The 20673-nt window shown below is 41.1% G+C and overlaps 1 protein-coding gene across 2 annotated transcripts in view; it reads left to right on the top strand.

The window, feature by feature from the left end:
• sh3pxd2aa (SH3 and PX domains 2Aa) overlaps positions 1–20673 on the top strand; it is a 136837-nt gene that overhangs the window by 28344 nt on the left and 87820 nt on the right. For both annotated transcript variants that reach the window (XM_034221814.1, XM_034221813.1), the window contains exons 3-4: positions 12483–12558; positions 18248–18324. In XM_034221814.1, coding sequence (XP_034077705.1) covers positions 12483–12558; positions 18248–18324 — 153 coding nt within the window. The remainder of the gene's footprint in view (positions 1–12482; positions 12559–18247; positions 18325–20673) is intronic.

Genomic DNA, 20673 nt, shown 5'->3' with positions numbered 1-20673 from the left:
AGGGGACGTTTTGGACCAAGGCAAGCACTTACATGCATTCAAACATAAATAGTCATCTCGAAGTGTGTTTCAGATGCTAGTTAACCGTCAAAGACTTAGTTTGAATCATATTGGGACCTTAAACGTGGAAACAAACAAGATGTATGTTGCACATTTCCAAAATGAAAGTTGGGGTTGAATGAAATCTTTCCTGCCAAAACATTCGCAAAGGCACATTTTAAATATCTATGTTTGTTACCTTCTTATCTTCTTGTAAACTTTATTTTCGGGGGTTTTGCTATGTTACTTTGCGGGTTACTACCAATTTTAAATGTTCATAGTTACTTAAAATTGGCAGGAATGGGTATTGAGATGCCGGCTTTTATGTGCGTCCTCGTAGGAAACGAACCAAAACAGGATCCCTCTCCTCGGTCCATATCCCTACTATTGGTCAAATCTATACGAGGTACCCAAACTGTTTCATGTTGGAAACATTTACTTTTGGACACCAAAAAAGGATGTTCCTTCAGTGGAAATACATGATAGTCTATTAAAGGTTTGTATCAAGCGCTTCTTTATTGACCTTTTTCTGACCACTTGCCACTAAGTCAAGACACTGATACTGGCCCTATGTGTTGTGAATGAATCTGGTCCTTTCTACATCCAGGACATGTTTAAACCATACACTCCAGCATGTGCACTCCACTCTGCGTCGACCAATCGTATGGCTGCTCCCTCACTGCGAGGGAAACCCTGCTTACCCTCTACCAAAACATACTTGTTTACTGTCCTGGCTCCAACATGGTGGAACAAGCTCACCATTGATAACAATACATCAGAAGGTCTACACATCTTCTGTCCCTAAATGAAAACCCACCCGTTTCCACTGTACAACAAATAAATAAATACGTTTTACTTTTGAGTGTAGCAACTTAGAAATATTAGGCTTATTTAAAGCCAATGCAGTATCTATTACAATGATTTGGCTCATTGATAGCTAATGTTATGCTGTATTCTTGCTTTTTAAAGTTTGTATCTTAATGGTTGAATGGCCTATTGTCAGTCACTTTGGAGGAAAGTATCAGCTAAATGAAATGTTATGTAATTAAATAAAAGTAAATGGCAATACCCAGCAAAACCCATATATAAGTTATTCAAGCATGCGTTCCTATGTTGACTAACGCATCTACTGTATGTTCACCTGATGCCTGAACCCTCCTCGTCCAGCATTCCAAACAGGTAAAAACAAACGTCCCTCCAGGATTATTGCTTATAGAGTGGAATCTGTAGACTGCCTCTGCTTATCTGCAGTATCGGCCAGTTCCAGTTCAGCCAATGTCCTGCCTTGCCCCTCTTTCTGCAGGTTAATGAACAGTGAATGGGTAAACAGCAGGCAGGACCAGACAGGCAGGCTTTCAATGCCACCTAAAATAAACGGAGAAACTGAGATAGAGTCACGCAGAGATACGAGGTGAGAGTTCCCACTGGAATTCAAAGTGAAACCCAGGTGTCTATCTTTCCTTCTGGAGCCGGTCCCCATCGGTCTCTCACTTATTTGTGTTCGCCTCCCTCCAAACACCTGACTCGTCACGTCTTCCCCAGCATTCATATCTCATTCCTACAATTTCTCACTCTATCTCCCCCCGCTTCTCGCATATCTCTCTTCTCTCGTCCATCCGTCTCTGTCTCTTCTCAGTAGCTGTTCTCTCACCCCGTCCAACCCCCCTCTCGGTCTATCTTAGGGGGTTTTCCCTGGCTAATCCTCCACGACCTGCACGTTCCAGGGGTCAAGTGCAATCGCTCACTCGAGCTATAGGCTACAGGGGTTTCTGCTTTCAGGCTGTTTAGCATGTTTTATTTCATGGTGTATATGTGCTGCAATACTGGTTTTTCTCCTGATTACCCAGGCGGTCCTTTTAATACATGATGATCCAATTTCCCCCCTAGTGGGGGCTCTTCATCTCAATCGGATTACATTATAGTCACTGAAGGAGCTTCAAATTAAATAAAAGACCTTTGAATTAATCTCTTCAACATGATACAGTACCATTTAAGTTAGAAAGTTTGCCTATGGAGGATGACCCGTGTGGAATTAATTAGTTCACTTTCAAATAAAGAAACGTCATAAAATGAGTGACTGCATTGCAAAAAAAGAATAAGATATATGTCAAAAAAGCTAAAATAATTGATTTTTTTTCTAAATGTATCAGTCTTTGGTGAAGGTAGTTCCAAGCTGTCCAAACTACACTGTGTGCACAATTATTAGGCAAGATGTATTTTTGAGGATTCATTTGATTATAGAGCAACTACAGTGCTCTGGGTCAATCCACGATCAACTTGTTGTGCAGCAGCATCCACAGCCTCCCAGACACTGTACAGAGAGGTCTTAGTATTTAATTAAGAAGGGCCCACAAGTTCTCAATAGGGTTTAGGTCAGGTGAGGAAGGGGGCCATGTGATTATTAAGGGGGCCGCGCAGTGGTGTATTTCGATGCCTGCGGTGGAGCATTGTCTTGCTGAACAATCATGGTCTTCTTGAAAGATTTGTTCCTGTACCACTGCTTGAAGAAAATATCTTCTAAAAACTGAAAGTAGGTTCGGGAGTTGATTTTGAGTCCATCTTTAACATGAAAAGGTTCAACTAGCTCATCTTTAATAATCCCAGCCCATACCAGAACCCCACCTCCCCCTTGCTGTCATCTGAGTCGAAGTGGAGCTCTGGGCCCGTTACTGATCCAGCCACAGGCTCATCCATCTGGTCCGTCAAGAGTCACTCAGCTCATCAGTCCATAAAAGCTTTGAAAAATCGGCCTTCAAATATTTCTTGTACCAGTCTTGACGTTTCACCTTGTACTTCTGGGCCCTCCAGGTAGGTTGCAGTTTTGGAATATGACAGCACTGGAAGATAATGGCTTCCTGGTAGCTTCTCGTTTGATTCTCCTCAGATCTTTGGCAGTTCATTTGCCTCTTTTTTCTCAACACGTCTCTTGCAACCCTGTTAACTATTTGCAACAAAATGTTCGATGGTTCTGTGATCACGCCCAAATATCTTAGCAGTTTCAAGAGAGCTGCATCCCTCTAAAATACTTTTGACAATTTTTTACTTTTCAGAGTCAGTTAAATCAATGTTTTGGCCCATTTTGCCTGAGGAAAAGAAGCTGCCTTATAATTATGCACACCTTGATATAGGGTGTTGATCTCCTTAAGCCACACCCTCCGTCATTACACACATACACCTGATATGCTTAAATCCATCGCATTTAAGTTTATACAGCTTGGAGGCTGAAAATATGCAAAATAATGATGATGTGGTAAAAATACGCACTTGTCTAATAATTGTGCACACAGTGTGAATCACGTTTGTGTTGTACTGCTCATTGGGAACCCATAGGCAATTGTTCGATTATGATGATTTAGCTTTTTATTAGAACCTAAAAACCCATATCTGCAAACAAATGCAGATACGCAAGCTGGTTGTAGACATTGTCTCACAACTCCAATTCCATTCTTGCGTCTTAAAGTTTCTTAAAAGATGCTCCAACACACTGTACGTGGTAGGGTAAGGGGCGGAACCATTTCGTCACATCTCTTATACCCCTTTCACACCAACGCGGTCCAGGGCCGGTTCGGAGCTGGAGCTTGAAAAGCACCTGTTTTTCCTGTTCACACCGCAGCGAAGCCGCCTCTAAGCTCCGGAATCCGGTTCGTTTCGAGCACCAAAAAGTTGTCCGTCTAGAAAGCAAGCACCGCATACGTCACGCTTACGTTGGAGGGGGGCGAGATTAACCTGGGTTAACAGTTAAAGTAAGTAAGTAGTACGGCAAATACAAGTTGTAACAAGCATTAGCGCTGAGCAAAGCGACTAGAACGCATCCACACACTTGTAAAAAAAAACACACTTTATAAAGTCAGGCAACACTAACCAGGCTTCTTGGGATTCTGTTTATGTGTACCTTACTTTGACCATCCGTTTGCTGTTATTGATCATTGTGGAGAGAGGCAGACGTGTTGTTTCGTATTATAGCAGCTATCGGATGGAATCAATACATGGGCTGCCTGCACAGGTTGTCAGGTCCGACTATCACAAGTAGAATCATAATGAAAAATACGCCAGTAAAATGTGCCTGTAGAAAACGGTTTATGCCACAATAGGATAGCAAGTAGTCAAGTTATAGTCAGTTTAGCTTCGGTTGTAATGCTAACATCACATCTAGAAAAGCTCTAGCACGGAGCTAGACCGGGAAAAGCCTTGGTGTAAAAGGGGTATTAGTGGTTGACCAATAACAACAGAGACTGACAACAATCAGAGCAGAATGGGCTCTGGTTTCAGAGAGGGTGAAAAGAGTTAATAAAATAAAGACATTTTGTGTTGTCACAGAAAGAGCACAATATGCAATCACTGTGCAGCCCTACCAATGAAACCAATCTGCAGTGTTTTTATTAATTAATTTAATAATTTAAAAACTTGAAAAGACAAGGAAAAGCTAACGCAGATAAGTCTACTTAGTTTCCAGCATTTTGCGTCTTTCTTTCTTTACTTCTCTCATCCCACTCACGGTTATGTTCCAAATTCCAAACATCCAAAACTTGTTCCCTTCCACACCCTTTTATTTGTGGCCCGTGTTAGGGCAATGCCATCTCATTCTCCCCCTCTTGGAGAGTCTGTGGTTTGGCCAGGTTTACAGTATGGAAACTCTTGAAACTGTCAGCACGGATAAATTAGATCCTGTGATACTCCGTTAGCGCTGATCCATGGCACAGGTGAGAGCCCTAACTCTTTTCCTGCAGTAAATTGTAAATTGGCTGGCCTACTTAACGTAAGCCAAAGTGAAACCGTCCGAGTGTAAGACGACACTGTTCCTTTCCTCAGATCGAGGTTACGGCTGATCTTGAAAGTGAGGCTGTTGTTCGGTTGCTCCTGCCAGCTGAGGAAGTAAATTACCTGAAAAATACCACTTTTTAGCCAATACTTCTATTAAACATGAAGGGAGATAAAAAAACTTTGGAATGAGGTGCAAAGCCAATAGGATTAAATGATTGGTTCTTCTTTTCAAAATGTAATCTTGGTTGGCGCGGTTCCTGTTTCCCATCCTTTCATAACTGCAATTTATTATGAGCTAAATATAAATATTCATCTGTGTGCCAATGCCTGTGAATTAAAGTATGTGAGGCGAAAAGCAAGTGCCTGCTCGTTTTTCATTCTCCTCTTTCCTTGTTTGCCCACTGGACCTCTTCTCGCTTCAAGATTTACTCACAGCTAATGCTGTTTTATCTCTTTGATGTATGTCTTTTTAATGACTGTGTGTGTGAGTAGTGTTCTGAACGTCAAAACCCCCACCTCTACTGAACCCGGGAGATTGAGAAAGACATGTGAGTTGTTCCAGAGGTCTATGAACTCTGACTTTCACATTATCCTGAAGCAAGCAACGTTTATTTCCAGTGCAGTGTTAACACAACTGACACAATTACCAAACTTAGTTACGCAGTTAAACCAAAATCATTCAACAGCACCTTATTCTGCGTTTTTGTTTTAACCATGCCCTAGAGTTAGAGTTAGAAGTACAATAAAAAATGTTTGATAAAGTAAGGATTACATTTTGCATCAATGAATTTGTCAACAACAACATAAATTGACCATAATTTTGACAATGATATACTGTCCTAGTCATTTAACAAGCAAACGTTTTTCAACTTCTACTTTCGGACCTTTCAACAAAACAAGCAATTTACACATCACTTCCTTTCTTTGAGCTTCTATTGTGTTAATTTCAGGTTTTTTACATTTCATAGACTAAATAAAGAATCCAATAAGTGAAAAATATAAGCCACAATTAAAATATCTTTATTGCCTTACTTAACATATTCAAAACAACCCTTCCTCCACCACCACACTATAGAACTTTTCTTATTGATACAAAACCATTGGTTCATATCACTCATGCAGTTACAGATGTCACCACATGTTATGATCAACTGGGATTCTGGTTAAGCCCCAGGAGAAAATGGGATCCTATTCCATTAAGCTTGGTTCTTTGTTGAAAAGGCCACAGCAGGCTCTGTAGCCCGAGAAGTGACGAATGAGTGACTGTGGACAGACTGAACAAACCACATCCCTGCACCTGTTGTCTTCTTGAAACTGAGGGGAGCCTCATGGGGCATAACACCCCACAGTGGTGACATGTCCAGGAACAGAGTTTATTCAAATCCAACTCCCACACATGCCATCGACTGCATAGAAAACATTCAGGATATCAGGTTTCATCCAAATATAATGACAGTGATTTGTCCAGGTCTAGTGCCAGTTTATATTTAGCGGCACAACTGCGAGTGATTGTGGCTGGAAAGGAACGTCCTCCCCCCCTTGAGCCCATCTCCGACATGTGCCTCTCTGAAACTGAATACTGCTGGGCGCTAATGCACGTTGAGACTTGATTCATGGACTCCATTAGGTTCTACCCTGCTGTCTATAGGATTTTAGCCTTAGAAAAAAGGCATACAATTGGTTCTAGATGCACTCGCTTTTCCTTCCAGAGCTTGTGTTCCTCGAGGAAAAAAGGGGTCAGAGAGGCAAAGGGGAAAGTAAAAGTCAGAGCATGTTTACATCCCGGAGACAGGATATGAGATGGTTTATCATTACCGGCGCTTGCTTCTAGTGGAGCAGCGAGTGCACTGACCCAAGTCAAGTCATGCTGAGAGACCAGTGAGAACAAGCTTGCTATGTTTGTGGCCTTGCTTGCTTTCACCACATTGCCATTAAAAAACGGTGCGAAGATCACATGGCAGCCTTGTTGTGCTGGTCATGAGTTGTTCCAGAGCTTGAAAGCGTGTGTGTGTTTATTTCCATTCCATTCCTTTCCACAACTGCAAAGCAAGGAGCCAACCCTCATAGTCACATGATCGCTGACAGGAAGTCAGGCATCAATCTACCTCACAATAACAGTGTGGCAGCCTCCCAAGTTTATGCCAACTGACTCTCACAGTTCCTTATATGGAGGCTCTATTCTTAGCACATGTGCATGATATGAAGAAGGAGCTGCAGTTGGTCCCGACACAGTCCAACCGTGGCTCTGTTGTTCCTCAGGCTGTACAAGTTTGTGTAACTGGAACTAAGAAAAAAAGTATTTATGGACTACTCTGTATATTTCAGTTTGAATGAAACATTGTTCTTGATAACGAATACGAAACTCTAAAGAATGTATTATGTTCAATGGAAGTTGTTGGCTCGATCTGTTAGGAAGTAGTTTGACCTAGAAAAAGGTTTGGTTGATAGTTAGTAGTTTTTTTCATCAATTGTTGTCTCATAATTTTATCAAGATGTTTGTAGTCCCAGTAGTATTGAATTATCACAATTGAGCTGGCTCTGGTTGTTTTGAGGGAAATAGTCCTTTTGGAGAGCAACATATGTTAAACGCATTGGCTGAAATGCAATGTAGGAACTCCTCGACTATCGGTTTAAGATTATTTGGCTTCTTACTAACTTATAATAACTTATAAACTGGCTGCTTGTGAAAACAGGCTTCCTGAAGGTGTCATCCTTAACCTCCAACTTCATTCTTGCATCTCAAGGTGCAATTTGGACTGTAAACAATGACCAGCACACAGAAGAGGAAGTCTTGGCCTGGATTTCTGCTGGCTGCATTGGAATCCCTGAAATATTGTCCGTTGCGCTCAGAGGTTAAATATTTGTCAGATCGATAGTCGATTGGTTCAGAGATTGAATCAGTTGTAAAGCAAACAGTCTCTTGGACCAGCATCTCAATGTTAACCTTGTCTTTATTGTGTCCTCAATCAATGACAGTAAATGGATCCCCTTTGGATTTTGGACTGTTCTGACAAAAAAAGCAAACTCTCAGTCTCAGTTTTCTATCAATGTTATCAATACTTGAACAGCTATACATATCTCATTATTAGCCCTGATTATTCTGTCTGAATGGTTAAATTCATGCATTTCATGATTGGGTAGGACTTTCATGATCCCGTTTTTGATAATATTCAACATTTCTAAACCCAAAACTGTCAAGGAGGACCATATTATTGAATACTTAATGTCCAAAGACTATCTATGAAACTATTTTTAGTTATGCAAATAAATCACAGGTTTTGTCAACTATTATTTATATAGATCCTTAACATTCCTTCCGTGTGTTAAGATAATGCACTTATGCAGAGCAATGTAGTCCAGCATTTGGATCAGCTTCAATTCAAAGTTAAAATCAACAACAGAATCTCCTCCCTGATGTAGGAGCTTTGCAGAAAAGCTAAAGCATGAATTGGACAGTAGAGCAAACATTACGTCATTGTAATCTATACTCACTATGACAAGAGATAAAAGAACCTCTTGCCTTTTTCCCCCTTTTTTCTTTACCTGACTCCCAACATTTACACTAGTGGTCCAGAGCGGCGCAGCTTCATCCAATCACGTCCCTTCACAACTCTTCCTCACACTCTCTGTGCTGGTTACCAAGGAGACAGTGTGAAGGGAAGTCTGGGAAGTGGAGCAACGGTTTGGCATGAGTGTTTTTTTATTATTTTATTTATGTTCTTTCACTTTCAACATCTTGGGAATGGACTAATACTACCTGGACTGTAAACGATTGTGTCATATTACAAGTTAAGGAAGTGAGACAGAAGTGCTGAAAAATTCCTCTACAGGGTGCATACATGTAGAAGAGCACTCGTGTCACCTGACTCCCACTGTCCCACATGTTCTCACCATTTTCTCTCTCTGTGATCCAACAGTTCCTGGCAGGATAGGAGTACGTTTCATCTTGCCAGGAATCTGTCAGCATTGTCAGGAAAAGTGTGAATTTTCGGAGGGCTCGAACCAACTGGAGACTGAGCGTTTCAAATAATGAGTTGACCTTGATCCAAGTGTGTGAGGGGAGGGGTGGGCTTGCTGGGACAAAGAACGCTGATCAAATATAGTCAGCTGTCATGTCAAAGAGGTGCTTCAGGGTCCTTCTATCCTGTGCTGTACTTGCACCTGTAAGCAGGATTGGGTGGGTAACTTTAAAAATGCATTCCTTTACAATTAGTTTCCTGTTAAACTACAGTTTAAAAAAGCAGAAATAAAATCTGAGCTGACAGAAAATGCTCTGTTTTAGTTTAATCCATACAGTTAGACTCACACACACTATTTTATAAACATATAGTTGCACCTACTGAATTTAAAAAAAGAACAAATTAACCAAAGAAAACCATAAAGCAAACTCAGGCAGCAGGAGTATATATTCACACTTAAAGTATTAACCTACAGAGCTTACAAAGAAGAAATCAAATCTGCCCCTTTTACAACAAACACTAAATGCTAAATACTAAAACATTTCGTTACAATGTTATCCTGCAAGCAATCTCTAATATCTTGAAACGTAAAAGTAATCTGATTACGTATTTTTCTGACATAACCGTAAAGGAATATACCTTTTTGTATCTCCTGATTACGTAATCCTGTCATCCGTTACCCCCCAAGCCTGCCTGTACACACACCCCAAAATACTTACACACTCCTTGACCTTTTCCTCACCTCCAATCCTCCCCATTATTCACATTTGTTAAGAAGGCGGGGAAAAATAAATGGTGCATTCACATTTGATATTTTTGCTGCAAACTCAGCACCTGCTTCTCTGCTAAATGTGTGGCTGCTGTTCTGTCATCCGTCGGGCCCTCTGTGTCTTTCAGAGTGGGTTGTAAATTCAGCATGAGTTCTTTTTGTTGTCCCGAGCAGCCTGGAGGGGAGTTGAGTTGGGGATTCAAGCATCTGGGTCTGCTGCAAGTGTTGTGCTGTCGCAGCACTGGAAGTGATGGAATATATGCAGGAACCTGGCAGTTTAAGATACATATTCCTAGGAAGACTGGGAGTAGGGGGTTTGGGGAGGCTAGGAGACCAACCATGAATCTGGATCATGACCTACAGTATAGCATCTCTCTTCAAGTGTGTGTGTGACTAGACGTCTCCGTACTAGATGTCTTGAAGCTTCACCAGGCTCTTAGCTCACTTAGTTCCCCAGGGTATTCTTCAGACAGCCCTCTGCCATCAGACACAGAGACAATGCTCCTTCTCATATATGTAATAAACAGTATGTTGCATTGCCGTACAGTACGTTTGCTAAACCTCTGCTTCTCTCCTCTGCTTTTACTTTCTCTCTAATCCCCCTGTTGAATGATTTATTTGAAGGGTGAAACTAGGTAAACACAATATGGCTGACACACTCATCTACACCCCCTGACCTCCTCTGCTTCTCTTCCTCTCTCTGTCTTATCTATTACCTTCTCTCTTCCCTTCCATCCTCCTTCGTTCTCTTTATTTTCTTCGGGCCTGCCCCTCCAGCTCCAGTGTCAGCACTTCTCCTCTCACCATGATCATGTCACTGTTCTTTATGAATAAATCAGAACGTGTTTGACTCCAGCAATCCCCAACTACTCACGAGTCCCCGCTGCTCCTCGCGACCAAAGACACTTTGACAGGCTTTGATTTTTACAATGTGTGTAATGCGCTCATCTGGGGATTAGGTTCATATTAAAAATGCCATCCCCATAAGGAAGGTAGCCTACCTGATTTAATAGTTTAATATGGTTTATTTGCTTATAATAGTCTTTGTTACCATATAATGAACTGTCTGATTTCAAAGAATACCGAGCATATTGTTTTCTTTCTGAGTGTAATGTCAAAATGCAGACATCAATATCATGTCTGTGCATTAGCTGTTGTGCTAGCTAGCTTAGCACTAAGACCGTTAACAGGAAAAATGGTGGTTTGTCACAAAGTTGTATAGGATACACATTACACATTTTGTTGCGAGTTAGTACATGGCCATTTTAGCTTACATGCTAACGCATCAACCATTAATAGAAAGCGGCTATCTTCTTATTAGCTAGCTAGCTAGCGACTGTTGAGCTTGCAATAAGGAATCACCAAGTGTTTTATAGAATTGGGGGGTGAGTGCTAAGCTAGCTGTTAATGGTCAGAGCATACTTACAAACCATGGTTGCTAGTTAAACCATGATGTATAATATACTTTTTGCGTTCAGGAAGCAGGCTTCAGAGGTCTAATAAAGCCCCCTAGTTACAGTATTTATTGACTCCAGGTCCATGACATTTGGTCGAACACAACAACGTTGAAAAATGAATATAAAATAAATGAATATATAATAAATGAAATAAACAGGGATATGGTCCACTATTATAATTTATAAACATGCAACACATACAGTTCATATGCTCTCCTAAAAGCCACCACACTTTGATGAGTTTGAGAGAAAGACTGGAGAAACAGATATAAAAAAAGGAAAGATGTTCACTACTGGCAATGGTAAAGGAGTTTATTGCCTGTTTGTAATGTAAAAAAATTGCGTGTTTGATGCTGTAAGTATTCTTTTGAGAAAGAACAGTGTATATGTCTGCCCAGCATTTCTTTGCTGGTTACCAGGCAACATCACTCTAACTGACAGCGAGGGAAGTTGCTGCTCTCAGCCATTGTTCACCAATATATGGTTACACAATGTAACTCGTTCTAAAACCACTTATTGACACTTTGCACACCCTTTTGTGTATGGATAAAATAGCATATTAATTGTTGGTAGGCAAACTGCTGAGCCTTAAAAGAGAGTGTATACAGATGAAACCATCTATAAACGTTTCTCCATCCTCGGTTGGAACTCAGCAGGTCTGTATTCAATCCTGCCGGGACCTCTCTGTGTTGATTAGGTGAAAGTGTGTCATACATGTAACGTACCCTTGTAACATTGTCTAGAGTATTGCTCCAGGCCAACCTGGAATTGAGCATCCCTAGGGCTCCCTTGACAAAAATAAATGGGATTATTTTGTTGGATTTTGGAATTTTGCAGAAAATAAGATCTGTGGAAAACACAAGTTCATGATACTAACTCGTTTTACGTTGTTAAAATCTTGTAAGGTTGGATTATCCACATATTTTAATTTGGGAATCTTACCAAATCTCATCAAAGAAAAAGTTGACTGGGCATTGTAGCGCAGTAACAGATTTTCAAAATCAGAAATCCTTTATTTGACCCGCAACGAGGAAATGTACATTATTACAACAGCAGAGAGAACAATGGCTAAGTATATACAAGTTATTATAACACAATAAGTACAACACTTAAAGAAAATAGCAGATATGTACACCATGGTAATAAACGTGAAATTGCATGAGGGTATATTGCATGAAGTTTCATATTTACAGACAGTGTTATTGCACATCAGGGGTATTCCAGTCAATGTGAGAAGTCGGAAAAGTCGTCTAGACGGATCATTGACATTGAGGAGAAGTGTTAAAAAGCGAACTAACTTCTGTGTATAAGACTCATTCCTGCACCACTCTCTTGCAACCAGCTGCAATGCTTTAAGCTGATAGACCTTTGGCTCCAACTCCAACAATTAAGAATTGAGATTGATATCGATCTCATCATCTCACTCTCAGAAATAGAGCCAACAAAAAATGAAAGACATGTGATTAAAGTTGTTCTCTCCTATCTTTGTTTCCCTAGATGCAGATACTTGACAAGTTCCCAATTGAGGGAGGGCAGAAAGACCCAAAGAAGAGGATCATCCCATTTCTCCCAGGTAACAGTGTGCTCCAGAGCTCCCAGTTATCTGAACAGGCTCTCATATTAATAATGTATGGCTGGGGGGGGGGGGGGGGGGGGGGGGGGGTGGTGGTCAATAAGAGTTGGTTTACTGATGCCTACCTGTGCTGCATGTGTGTGTACGCATGTGTTGTTACCCTGTTAATGCTGACTCGCCACTTTCTGTGATTTTCAATTTCCAGCTGTTTTTGTATGCAGGCATGTTTGCCAGTGAGATTTATTTTTCCTGTTCAATTTGAATGTTGTGTGTGTGTGTGTGTGTGTGTGTGTGTGTGTGTGTGTGTAGTGTGTGTGTACGTGTGTGTGTGTGTGTGTACGTGTGTGTGTACGTATGTGTGTACGAGTGTCCCAGCATTGATTGGAGTCCTTCCACACATGCTTGTCTCTGCTGCTGTAAGTCGGCGGCTGACATTCAGGCTCATGGCGACCTACAGAGTGGCAGTGATCGATGGTGGTGTTTGTGGAGGTGCAGCGTCGGGGGCAGAAAGGCTGACAGCGATTCTGCTAATCACAATCATGTCGTGTGTGTGTGTGTGTGGGGGTGTGTGTGTGTGTGTGTGTGTGTGTGTGTGTGTGTGTGTGTGTGTGTGTGTACCTGTGTGTGTGTACCTGTGTGTGTGTGTGTGTGTGTGTGTACCTGTGTGTGTGTGTGTACCTGTGTGTGTGTGTGTGTGTGTGTGTGTGTGTGTGTGTGTGTACCTGTGTGTGTGTGTGTGTGTGTGTGTGTGTGTGTGTGTGTGCGTGTACACCTGTGTGTTTGCCATGCACATTTCTGCAGATTTATTTGGTAGTAATATGTCTGTTTACTGCGGTTTATTTGAGTTGATGCTCTGTTCAAGCCCTGCAGCTGGGTGCATCTACTGTAAAAGCTCTTCCATCTCCCATCTTTCCCTCTTTTTCTGACACACACATTTGGAAACCACCTACCTCTTTTCTATGAAGACAGATGCAAACATTATTGACTGTCTGTGTTCGGTTGAGGATAGACTCTTCTCCCCTGCATGTATGACACTTGGGGGATTCAATAAACTGCATGACTATCTTTCTATTATGGGGCATCAACTGAAATGAAAATGTTGCCTTACAGAGATATGTTGGTATCTAGGGCTGGGTATTAAACCTTGGCACTATTGTTGCTACTAAACAAAAGGTGGTTGATGTTCTTAAGGTTAGTGTTGAATGACTTTGGTAAATCAATCAGACAATCAAATTGTATTAATACAGCCCAATATCACAACATATGTCTCAGGGGGCTTTACAGTTTGTACATTATACGACACCCTCTGTCCTTAGACCTTTGCATCATACAAAGAAAACATCTCCCAAAGAAACCCTACAATTCAAATATTTCTTTCTGAGAAAAACCTCTTAAAGACAAACTGAGGAGAGATCCCTCTTCCAGGACAGACAGATATGCAGTAAGTGTCATGTGTATATATTAAGAAATATCCAAATATTAGAAAAGATAATGTATAATATATAAATATAAGAAATTAAGATGATTCAAGGTGGATCTAAATCTTCTGGGTGCCTCCGAGAGTAGTTAGTTAATTTGTAAAAAACAGAAATGAGTTTGCATTTTACCACTTCCAGTTCCCTCGTCTTAAATTCAACATTTCTTATTTTCAAAGTGTCTTTGGTCAGATGCCTGAAATAAGGCCTGTGCAAGCTAAAGAGATGTCAGGGTTTCCCACACATAGACTATACTTGGGCGGGCCGTCCAGGTATATTAACGGCCGCCCAAGTATATTTCGCGACCCATTTAGGTTTTTTTGTTGTTGTTTTTTAAAATAATTATTATTATTTATTTTTTTTTCGTCCGTGACCACGACGCCATCTGCGATCGATTAACTTGTGGACAATGATCCCTCGCTCCCTTTCTCTGATCTCGCCTCCTTCTGGCCTGTTAAGTGGCCTGCCTCACACAGGGTGACTGGCTGTCTACATGATGTGGCCTGCCGACATGATCAAATCAAAGCCCTTGATTGGTCTCTGTGTGTCATTCAAGCTCGGGATAACCTCAGCTCAGGTGAGGTAAAGGACTCTCTGAGTGTTTAGATAGTTAACTTAGTCTAAGTTCTCAGTGGGTCTCAAACGGTGTGGTCACCATTTATGTAAACACATATTTCCATTTGAGAGGGTATAGTGATTGGTCTAATGCAGGGGTGGCCAACCAATCAGAGGTAAAGAGCCAATAATTGTCCTGTGTTACTGCAAAGAGCCACATCATACAGTACACACAGGCACAGATGCTGGGTGTATGTCCCCCGACCTCTCTCTCCTTCTCTCTTTTGCTCTCAGCCTTTCTGTGTGCTCCCTCACTCTCTTCCTCTATGTGCCCCTCTCTATCTCTCACACATAGAAAATGAAAATCTAAAAATGAACAATAATTGACACACACACGCACACACACACTCACATACAGAAACACATAGGCCTACCTCCGCTCAGCCAGATTTCCTATAAATGTCACAGTCCATGATATTGACAGAAATTGACTTAAACCTCTCCTACCAGTATTAAGATCAGAGGCCAGTTATAGTCAACCATTAATATTGTGTCTCACACACAAACTCTCAGTTAAAAACATTTGAAAAAAGTAGTTATCTTACTACAGTATGCATGTTGCTTCTTGAAATGTGCAGAGGATGTGGAAGGGGCTCAAATGCATGAAAGGGCACATTTGCGATCTTTGCGAATTTTTTCTCCCTGTCTGTATCTCACACACAGATTCATGAGAGTTATTAAAAATAAATGAAAATAAATAAAGTGTATTTTTGTTAATTCTCCTCACATGACATCTCAACTTTTACCTAACCCTCTGACTGACAGAAGCTCTGCTGACAGAGATGCACTTTCTCTCTTTTATTTCTTTACCGCGAATCACCAAATTCGGGAGCCCTTCTGTGTCAGTAGCCAGCTTTCCGGGAGCAGGCCTTCTCACATACACATATATACCACTGCAAATTGTTACCGTTTTGATTTGACAACATTATATTGAGTTATTACGGTTTTATCTGAGTTATATTTCTGCCAATCGGAAGCAGATCTCTCCCTTCACTGTCACATCGCGAGTGCAGTAAAGCCCGCCTCCAGTACTGCAGGATCTGCATTTTGATTGGCTAAAGCACTTCTTGTTGAAAACTCTGTGTAACGATTGGGCTGGAACTTGTGTTGTTAACCCTTTGTGAACTGGGATACATATGCGCAAACAAAAAAAAACACAATTAAAATTCGATATGAACTGAGGAGCGCATGAGACTGGGCAAAGAGTCGCGGGTTGGCCACTCCTGGTCTAATGGATAGTGAGGTGGGATGAAGATCGGAAGGCTGTGAGTTCAAATCCCGCCAGGAACACTAGTGTGCCCTTGAGTAAGGCACTTAGCCCTTAGTTACTCCAGGGAGAATGTCCCTGTAATCGGTCATTATAAGTCGCTTTGGATAAAAGTGTCAGCTAAATGAAATGTAATGTGATTAGTAAAATATGCATGAATAAATAAATAAAAAGTTAACTAGGTGAAAAAAGGTAAGATACACTTTTAAAACTTGTTGAGAGAAAACTAGTCTTTGCTGCTGCCTCAAAGAGGAGCAGGGGGGAGAGGAGGGAGACAGGAGAGGCTGATTCAGGAGCACAGACACACTCACAACTATAAATGAACCAAAAATAAATAAACAAGTGTCAGTGTTTTTTTCATATTGGAAATGGTATGTTATTGGTTATGGCCATGATTTTATGATTATTTAAATGTATACAGTTCTGTTTAATATAGGTGTTTCCATAGATCTTGTCTCTTTATTTTCCCCTCAAAATGCACCAGATTGATGCATTTAACTCCAAAATAAAAAATAAAATCTTACTGGGGGCATGCCCCTGGACCCCCCTAGAGAATTTGAGGTCGACCCCCACTAAAAATCACATGGATAGGTTCCTAAATAAATTTATAAATACATTTATCTTTTTAAATAGTAACCCATTTCCATATGGTCATGTGTGGGTAGTAGATTTAAACTATAGGGCTATCATTATGGGCCCTGCCTGTACCTGTTCGCTCTGCCATCGCGTGAAGGGTCTGCTAACAAGCGACCAACAGAAAGGTTAATGTTGTTGCACGTCACGTCACCTCAACCCCCCGCTACCACCACCCCCCCAAGTATATTTCAGATCTGTGGGAAACACTGGATGTTCACAATTTGTTTAAGTCGTAAAATACGTCAGTAAACACGCCACTGGCAAATGTCTGAAGCTTCTATTTGTCTTAAAAACGGTGGTTGCATAAATACCTTAGTTAATGTTACCCTCCAAAATGTGTAACCAAGAGTAAATCGTTGACACTTTTCAGAAAACTCTGATGTTGGGTAAAAAAACATATTGCATAAGTAGAGCTCCTTAAATAGGAGATCCATATACGCTTTTCTACACTTGCAAAAATGAGTGCAGACTAGGGTAGGGTAGTGGTGGTGTGTCTTCGATGCTCCCCCTGCGTGGGATGAATGCAGCATGACCCATGTGTGTTCAATTCTATTTGTTATTTTGAAAGCCATGTCACAGAGGTCATGGAATCCATAGGAGGACAGCTGGGGCCTTGAGTCAGGGGCTGAGGCTGCTTTTGAACCACCTGCGTAGATTACTGACATCTGCTGCTGGGCTGGGGGAATACATTCAGCGACACCTCACAGCTGGTGTATTTGTAGGGATGTATGTGTGATTAGTACACCTTAGTACATTAGTACATTAGTTGAATACTTGCTTCGGATTGGTCAATCTGGACATTCAGTGGTCTGTTCTCTTTTGATAGCAAACTGCTGCTAAGGACGCTCTTATCTTATGTGCAGTCATATCAATTGGCAGAAATGTTATATCAGATTCAGCTGTGGCCAAAAACACATCAGTTTCCCTCAGTCAAAAAACATAATTGAATACCATTAAGTTTCATATTTGTGAAGAGTAGGAAACGTTGGCTGAACAAGTAAAAAGAGAACAAGAAAACAAGAGAGGTTGGTTAAAAGACTAAGATCAGCAGAAGACAGACAGCTAGTAAACACTAATAGGAACAGCAGAAGAAGACAGACAGCTAGTAAACACTAATAGGAACAGCAGAAGAAGACAGACAGCTAGTAAACACTAATAGGAACAGCAGAAGAAGACAGACAGGCTAGTAAACACTAATAGGAACAGCAGAAGAAGACAGACAGCTAGTAAACACTAATAGGAACAGCAGAAGAAGACAGACAGCTAGTAAACACTAATAGGAACAGCAGAAGAAGACAGACAGAAAGTAAACACAAAAGGGTGTAAAGACTGGTTATTAGAAAATTACATTTTAACAGACTTGGACATTTATAAAAACCTTGATCAGCATTGCCGTCATTTTAAGTTACGACTCAGTTCAACGGATGACTTTTTCTTAGATTGAGCAAAACAGAAATTCTTCTATCAATAAAATCATGTTCAAATCAATATGTTGTGTCAAATTAATGATTTATGGAGTAAGTTGCTCTGTAATAAGACGGATGATTTTCAATCAGCGAAAAGAACCCTTTCAGTGGTGACTCAGGTCCTGTTAACCCTGTCAGATTCTTCCATCCCTTTTCCATCTTTTCTGTCCTGTTCTGTTATCACCATTTCCTTCACCTCCTGATTTGTTTCTCCTTTTCCTCCCCTTCAGGCAAAATCCTGTTCCGGAGGAGTCATGTGCGAGACGTGGCCATGAAGCGGCTGCGTTTCATCGACGACTACTGCAGGGTAAAGAGACCTTTACTGTAAACATCCTTCAGTTCCTCACCTGACTCTGGGGAATGTCCTTCAGCCTGTGAGGGGTCAAAGATCCTTTCTCAAGCTCTAAACACAGCACATGAGACTCAAATGTGGACGTTGAAACTTTTAACTCGCACTAAAGAGTTTGGTATCTGAGATAATCTGAGAAATGTTAAGAGTGGTGCTGTGTCTCATATTGCATGCATCTGTACTTGCACTTGCTGATATAAATGCATACATGCGTCACAATGTGAAGTATGGCCTGATGCACCACGAGTACCCACTTGTGCCCTCGTAACGGTCCAAACATTTAGTGAGAAACACACTTTTCACACTCCACGACCGGCATTTTGGCTACATAACGAAATTACGTGATTGGCTAAGGGACGGGACATTTCCAACACACCTCTAAGCAGTTGAAAAAATAACAACAGAGCCGGCCTGCTAACCAATCAGAGCAGACTGGGCTCTGGTTTCAGACAGAGGGTGAAAAGAGGTGCTGCAGCACAGGCAGGATGAGGAAAATAAAGAGCTTTTTGAACATTAAAGCATGGAGACATGTCCCAGTGGAGGAACACAATACCAATATGAACCTGAACATTAGCATAACATGTCCTCTTTAAGTAATGTAGCGCTATACTGATGAAAAAGTTATTTTTATAGGGTACATTTGGTACAGCGGACAATTGTTGATAGCAAGCTATCTAGCTAGCTTACATATTGGATCATCACTTCTGGTCAGGGCAAAGCTGCTGTTTAAATTGAGACAACACTACACGCTCAGAGTTCACTGCAAGTGCTCTGAGTGCAGGCCATATCAGATTTGAGACACAGCATCAGTAATGTGCTCTTACACTTCAACTCTCTGAGGGTGCAAGAGCCCCGGCTCGGTGGGGAAATGTTATGATCTTTTCCTCCTACAGTCAAAGGGGGTTGTTTGTTTTCATGTGTGCCACAGTCAGAGAAGTGGGGCGACCTAGTTGTGCATCAAACTTATCCGTCACTGCACTACATGAGACAGACTTTGAGCCCTTCCATTATTTTCAAAGTCACGCTCACTAACGACCATTTCCCCTCGTTTGCCACACTTAGGAAAGAAAGTTCTCCTCCAAATTAACGCCACCTTCCCAAAGGACGAAGAAACCTTGGAAATGGCAGCAGCCTTTTGTCACTCTTTATTTCAAGGGACACTCGCCTTGTCACCTGTTCTCCCTTTTGTTCGTTTTTTATTTGATTTATGCCAGATTCAGATCCATTCATCCCAACATGCCCTCCCCATGTCCTTCCTTCCTTCCTCCTTTCCTCTGGTAGGAAGAGGGTGCATAACATCAAATGTTAGATTGTTTCTATACACACAATTAGGAGGCAGAATTGTTGCCGAGCATTAGGAAAAGGTTAGCCCCAGAATTGGCTCAGTAATTGGAACCAAAAAAAGTTTAAAACCGAAATGCAATCACACACATCTGAAATGAACCTGATCCTTAGCTCAGCACACACAAAGGCCTCTTCATTAGCCAAATAACCTGAAGCACTCTTATTTCTACAGTTGCTATGGCGAGCCTGTGTTTTTTACCCAGTGTGCCGCACTGTTTACTTCCTGCATCCTGTTTATGAGGCAAACATGACTAATTAACTCTGTGGAGATTCCAGGATGCTGAGTCCTTTGCACTGTGAGATACAGCCTCTTCAATCACGACCACAACAAGGCCCTTTCTCTCTCTATATATAATAACAAGGATCTGATAAATGAAATATGAAGGCAGCTTGGATCGTGGTGATTGAAAAGGAAAGTCTGTACATACGTTGTCACATATCTTTATGGTCCAGCACCTCTGCTCTGTACATGAGCTGATGCATCATTAAATATAGATGGTTAGTCAGACATGTGATCCTCTCTTTGACTGCAGTGGGCCTTTATTAATGAACATACAGCAGTGGGAGGATGCTTTTTACCATTTGTGGAACTATACGTACTCCTGCACATTGAGACACAATTATTTTCCTAAAAAAGCCAAAAAATCTTCGAAGGCTCTGAGATGCAAAAAAGAGCATTTCTCTCCTGTGTTTATGACTTCTTAGTAAGTTAACAGTATTGGTGATGTATTATAATTTAAGCCCCTGTTCTTGACTTCTTTAAATCCTTACCTTGACACTGTTTTGAATCATATTTATCATTACGTTTCTAGTTATTTTCACCATAAGATTTGAGGTCTTTGGCCAAAATGTTTTTGGATAACTCATATAAGCTATTCTTTCTGCCATTCTGCTTCAAATGACTATAGAAAAATATTTAGCTAGAATACACTTTTTTGATTTCATACTATGAATTTATTTCAT

The sequence above is a fragment of the Gymnodraco acuticeps genome, unplaced genomic scaffold, assembly GCF_902827175.1.
Source record: "Gymnodraco acuticeps unplaced genomic scaffold, fGymAcu1.1, whole genome shotgun sequence".
In the NCBI taxonomy this organism is placed as follows: Eukaryota; Metazoa; Chordata; class Actinopteri; order Perciformes; family Bathydraconidae; genus Gymnodraco; species Gymnodraco acuticeps.
Note: the sequence above shows the minus strand (reverse complement) of the source record. Positions and strands in the feature narration are given on the sequence as shown.